Raw genomic sequence first — 6,420 nt, forward strand, 5'->3', positions numbered from 1 at the left:
CCTGCGGCTCTCTTGCCTACCGCGGGGGTTGTGGGGGGTTGGGTAAGGCCCTTGTATTAAAATAACCTTTCATAAAAGATTCTGGTAATATATATTACAGTGACTTCACAAGTCATTGGCTAAGTAGATCCAGCCGGATGAAGTCTTCCAGACTAAACGTTGGCTGTCGTGACGGACACACACTCCAGTCAGGACAGCTTCTGCCGGAAGAGACGTGTGGAGGAGGAGGAGGAGAAAGGAAAAGGAGATGGAGGAAGGGCGAATATATAAAAACGCCATTATTTCTCTTTTTTTTTTTTTCTTCTTCTTCTTTTTTCAACTCTTCGCGTGAATATCCGGGATCTGTCGCCTGGTTTCCCGAGTTCCGGGCGGTGCACGGGAATGCCATCTTCGGTCTGTCTCTGGGGATCATCACCAATCGGTCGACGGTCAGTCGCGCATCGAAGGTCTCCCGGACCCTCGATGTCTCAACACTTTTCACACTTCACACGACGACACTTAAGGCGGGTGGTGCGGTGGTTTTGGGTGTTGGTTTGGAGGGGGAGAGGGGGTAGGGTTTTTTTTGGAGGATAATATCCTTTGAGGGAGGAGGAGGAGGTGGTGGGGGATGGGAGAGGTTGGTGTGGGAGGTCCCTTCCTTTTGCACACCTCTCCCGTCCAAACAGCAACAACAACAACAACAGCAACAACAACAATGTCCGTCCTTTTTTATTATTATTATTATCATATATGCCTGCCTGACCGCTCCAGTTCTTTATTCATTTGTTTGTTTGTCTATCTCTTTTGTTTTTTATCCCCCTTCTTTGACAGATAACGGAAAAAAATTTCTCGTATTAATAGATAGTGACCTTGAGTAGCTCAGAATCACAGCGATAATTGGAATGGGGTGACGATTAGGGTAGAGAGGTGGTGGAGTTTGACGCGCCTTGGCACCGCTTGGCGCCACTTAGGGCACTGCCTCCCAGTGCCACTTGGGCACCGCCTTCGAATGCCACTGGAGCACCGCCGCCTTGTTGCGGCGCCAGCCACTTTTGGCACCGTATGACACACGGCTATGAGTATGTATGTATTGCAGGTATGTACACTACACGAGTCTGTGGACAAAACTCCATTATTACTAGCACCTGAAAGACTTGCACGCCAGCTTAGGGCTATGTGGGGAGGGCAGGAGGAGGTGATTACGGGGAAGAGAGGGAAAAAAAAGGGGACTTCAGGGAAGATCGGGGACTTTAGGAGTCTCGGGTTGACGGGAAAGAGTTGGGGATGGGAAGGGCGTTTCGAAGAGTTTTGTTGTTTCGGTTTTTGGAAAACTTTTTTCCCGCTCGAAACTTTGTTTGTGGGGGTGGGGTTTTTGGGGGTGAGTCGGCCTCCTCGTAGGAGGCTTGTCAGTTTATCGGAAAAGGGGATTTCGGGGAGGTTGAGGGTCGTTCTCGCACTTCACGTTGCCGAGGAGGAGTCTGTAGCCGCCGGGTGAGTTGCTTGCAGCGCGTGCTGAGGATGAGAGTGCTGCTGCTGCTGATGCTGCTGACCACTCAGGTACGACGTGGAAGAGGAGGCGCCGGCGCCGGTCGAATCCCGGCCCGCCATCACCATTCCAAGGCCACTTGTCCCGGCGGAGGCTGACGCCGCCGCCGCCGCCGCCGCCGCGGCAGCCGCTGCCGCTGCAGCCGCCGCCGCCGACGCCCCCGAGGAGTCCGACCCCACGCCACCTCCGTAGCCATGGTGGTGCACCCCATGGGCGTGGTGGTGCACGTCGTGGTGGCTGCCGGAGTGTTGGTGGAGGTGGTGGTGGAGCGGGTCGGTGGAGGAGGAGGAGGATGAGGAGGACGAACTGGCGACCAGCTCCATGGACTGCGAGGCCGCGGCTGCGGCGCTGGAGGCGAGGGCGAGGTCGTGCGCGAAGCTACTGCTACAGGAGCCGTCTCGTGTGAGGCTGGCGAGGAGGTTGCGTGTGTCGGCGGAGGCGTGCCCCTAGGCCATTGCTCCGACTATACTGTTGGAGGACGAGAGGCCTAAACTCGAGGCTGCCGGAATCTGGATCTGGGAGGTGGAGGACAAGCCCAGACCGACCCCGGACATGGCGGCGGCGGACATGCCGTGCATCGGCGGCGCGGACATGAAGGTCCCGGTCATGGAGGATCCGGGCATCTGGCCGCCGTACATGTAGTGTGACATGGAGGGCGAGAATCCGGAACCCCCGGAGCCAAAGCCCCCGAAGCCGCCCTTGTCCAGGGGCTTGAGCATGTCCGGGAAGCCCATGACGCCCTTCTTCTTCTTGGATTTGGACGAAAGCTTCCGGTTTCGGGTCTGGATGCCCTCCTTCTTCATGGACAACGGCCGCGGCACCTGCCGGAGGAATAAGCAGAGTTAGGCGACTGGCATGTGATGAGGAACGGGGGAAACGCGAGGTCACGGGTTAGTAACAAACATATATGACACCTTTAATATTACTACTGCTGCCACTACTGTTATTAATGTTATTACTGCTGCTGCTGGATATCCTTTTGTTCAGCCAGTTCATGGCAAATTTATTCATCTGAAGGTAAATCTGTGGACAAAAGGGAATATCAATTAATCGAGACTCCGTTCTGTCTCGAGTAATTAGCTCTCTGGCGTTAGGCAAAAAAAGGAGGACAAGGATGAATGGCGAATAGGAAGTCAAATAAGACGTACATCACGACGATAATGGTGATGATGATGATGATGATGATGATTGCAATAATATTTACAGTAATAATGATAATGAATAATAGATAATAATCATGATAGTGATAATAATTATGATAGTAATAATAATAATAAATAGTAATAGTAATGATAGTAATAATAATCAGTAATAGTAATGATAATAATAAAAACCGCAACAGCAGCAGTGATAATGTTATTAGAACTCGGAGGGAGAGGGAGAACTGCTAAAGAAAGATAAAGATAAACCCATTAATTCTTCCTTTCGTGGACGTGATAACCAACTGTAGGATACCCGTTTCCTAATTTAGTTGAGGAGGGAGTGGGAGGGGAGTGGAGGAGAAGGAGGAGGGGGTAAGGCATCCTCCTTAGTGCTCAACCCGAAAACAAAGGACACTCCTTCCCCCCGTATCCTTAATTACTTTACTATGAAGGAACTGCCACAGAGGTGAACGAAATAGCTTGGCGGAAGGCATAATAAAGGCAATGGACTCCCTGGTATGAAAGTGGGAAGCCTATTCAATACAGTGACGTGGTTTTTTATACTGTTCTGGATGGTGTCGGCTGGTTCCGTTTTGTTATGGTCAGAATAGTCTCTGGCATTGTCCATCACAACAGTCTGGCGAGGGCGTCACCAAGTTGAAGGGGTAGAGGCCCAAGGTTGAGAGTCTTTTGTGCGAGTGGATGCTCACTTCTGTACGAAACTGATTCGCCCTTGCTGTATCTTTCTCACCCACCCTCACATACACGCGCGCTCTCGTTCTTAACTTAGGTGATGCATAGTGGGTGGAAGATTGTGGTCATCGCTTGACGCAAGGACAGCAACAGGGACTGGGATATTGCCGTCGCAGAAGAGAGAACGACGACGACGACGACGGAAGCCTCCCCCTGCTTCTCTCAGAGCTCCTCCCACCCACACACCCACCTAGCTCATTAAAGCATTACCAAGACCCTTGCGCACTCTGCGCCGAGTCCGGACCTCCGCGCCGGGGCCGGGGCCCTCCGGAGCACCATCGTGGAGACTATGGGTGATTGTATCTTTCAATTTACGGGCGGCGACGGCAGCGGCGGCGGCGGTGGCGGAGGAGGAGGCGGGCCCTTGGACCATAATAGGGGTAAGCGAAGGGCCCAGGCCCTGATGCCGTTATGGACCCCACTCTGGTTTTTAGGGGCCGTAAATTATCGGGACTCGCACCGCGATAAGCTTGCATGCAGAAGCTCCCGTTTGGTGGTGGAGGGCGGTCTATGTACAGTTGGCACAAAAAGTATTGCGACGGCCGAAGTCGATGGGGGAGAGAGGGAGGGAGAGGGAGAGAGGGAGGGAGAAAGAGAGGGAGAGGGAGGGAATGAGCAGTCGTTTTAGTTTTGTTTCGTAATCATTTGTACACTTGGGTTCTTGGTACTTTTTGGGGACCAGGAAGGGAATTTTAGGAGAAGAAATATAAAGAGGAGGAGGAGCAAGGAAGCAGGAGAAATGGGGGGAGGAGGACGTTGAGAAGAAGGGAAGGAGGAGGAGGAGAAAGAGAACGAGGAGGAAAAGGAGAAGGAAGGGGAGGAGGAGGAGGAAGTTTACATTATTTTTTATGAGGACTGTTTTGGTATGAGTGGACGGGTGGGTGGCTATCACCATACTGGGCAAGAAGCTCTTGAAGAAAAAGCGAAATGGAAGAACAACGAAAGAGAGAAGGACAGGGCATGAGAGCTGTCGAAATCGGTCTAAAGGTTGAAGACGTACCAAACGTTGACAGAGACGAAGAGGAATAGTGTGATTGGAAGAACTGTGTTTAGCAATCACGTATACACGTTTGCATGCGCGCGCACACACACACAACAATTTTTCTTCTAAAACTACTGTTGGACTTAAACAAAATTTTGGTCTTGTCCCAGTCAAGACTGTGATTTTTGGTACTGACGTGTTGGAATACAGCGGAATTTTCTTGGGCATACCTAATGGATCTTTTGTGCTCCAACTGTAGTTTTAGAAGAAAAATTGTTGAATCAGCCTTAATCGAAGAATGTCCAAACTTGAACATCTCCAAAGGTCAATGGTCCCCGGACATAATCTCACGGCTAGCTGTGAGCCGCTTGGTTAAGAATTATCACCCTCCTGACCTCGCTTCCAGCCCGCTGCCCTCCTGACCTCATACCTCCACCCACACATCCCCTCACCTCTGACTCCGCCCTGCGTGACGGATCGTCCTGTTCTAGCTCTGCGTGTTCCCCTTCTACTCAAATCTCAATTGTACTTATGTCTCTGCAAATTATTGTAATCTGTACTTTCCTGAAGAGGGCTATAGCTATTAGCCGAAATATAGAAGTTACACTTTCTTCTAAAGTTTCCTTTTATTCCGACTGGGGTTCTTCGTGATTATATATATATATATATATATATATATATAGTGTAGTGAATCGTGTCACGGACCTGCGACGCAGCAAACCCGAGACCCAGTGAAAAATCATTACAATGTTCCAATTGTTACTGTTCTCTTGAGCAACGGATACGTATGTGTTGTGTATGAAGTGACAGCTCGAGGCTCTCTTTCATTTAGGGCAAAAACTTTCGATCACGAGTTCAGCACATGATCTAAGGTCGTGATGTATGTTAGAGGAGAAGGTACTTGGATACTGTACCTACGTAGATACATGGATAAGAACCAGATATAGAAGAATTCATTCTTATTTACACACGTTCAAAGGTGAGCAGTCATTGGTCACTAGATGATGGAGCAACGTTGATGATTGGTTGGCGGCCTATCTTGATTGGGGGGAGAACGGGGGCGAGGAGTTGCTGATGAGATTGTCGATAGATGAGTCTTCCGGGGAGTGTCAGGGGGTTGGGGGGGAGGGGGGAAGAGAAACAATGGATAGATTCGACATATGTATATGTACGAGTACATAAACATACACGTACATTTCTGCATGTTACATGTACAACCATGTATATATTACGGATAACATTCTAAGCCTTTCGCTGCTTTTCCCTTCGAAAAAAAAAAAAAAGAGAAAAAGAAAAAGAAGAAAAGTCCGGAGTTCGGGGGCGTGGCCTCCCGGATAGGCAGCACTTCGTCATCGCTGGCCCCGATGGTATCGTTTCCTCCCTCCCGGCGCGGCTCCGCTCGGAGGTGGCGGCGGCGGCGGCGGCAGAAAGAAGCCGCTGAGATGACGGACGTGGGTGGGTGGGTGGGTGGTGTTCATCCGGCGACCGCCGATGTCGTGTGATGGATCACTCCTCATCCCCGGCACTGCCCCTTGGGCTTCGCCCCCTGCAAGGGTTTCGTCCTGGTCCTCCTCAACTCCTTACTTCTCTCACTCCTATTTTCCTTCCACCTCTTCCACTTCTTCCACTTACTCCTCCCCCTCCACCTCCACTTCTTCCACTTCCTCCTCCCCCTCCACCTCCTCCTCCCCCTCCACCTCCTCCTCCTCCCCCTCCCTTTCCTATTCCACTCCACCTCCTCCTCCTCCTCTTCCTCCTCCTCCTATCCTCCTCCTCCTCCCCTTTTCGAACACCACCATCTCCCTCTTCTTTTTTATCACCCTCTTCTTTCTCATCTACCTCTTATTCCTCTTCCTCCTCCTTCTCCTATTCTTCCTTCTTTTTCTTTTCCCCCTCCTCCTATTCCCTCCTTACCTTTTCATCTTATATCCCCCTCTCTTACCTCTTCTCCATTTCTCATCATTCTTCTTCCCTATTTCTATTTCTATTCTACCTTCTTCCCTTTTTTCCCCTTCTTG

The 6,420-nt window shown here is 50.7% G+C and overlaps 1 protein-coding gene across 1 annotated transcript in view; it reads right to left on the reverse strand.

Moving 5' to 3' along the window:
• Positions 1-1,971: 1,971 nt before the first annotated feature.
• LOC143038249 (endothelial transcription factor GATA-2-like) overlaps positions 1,972-6,420 on the reverse strand; it is a 263,505-nt gene continuing 259,056 nt past the window's right edge. Inside the window, exon 5 of the mRNA XM_076207263.1 lies at positions 1,972-2,346. Within this exon, the coding sequence (XP_076063378.1) occupies positions 1,972-2,346 (375 nt within the window). The remainder of the gene's footprint in view (positions 2,347-6,420) is intronic.

This window comes from Oratosquilla oratoria, chromosome 24 (genome assembly GCF_046742065.1).
Source record: "Oratosquilla oratoria isolate Oo_2021 chromosome 24, ASM4674206v1, whole genome shotgun sequence".
Lineage (NCBI taxonomy): Eukaryota > Metazoa > Arthropoda > Malacostraca > Stomatopoda > Squillidae > Oratosquilla > Oratosquilla oratoria.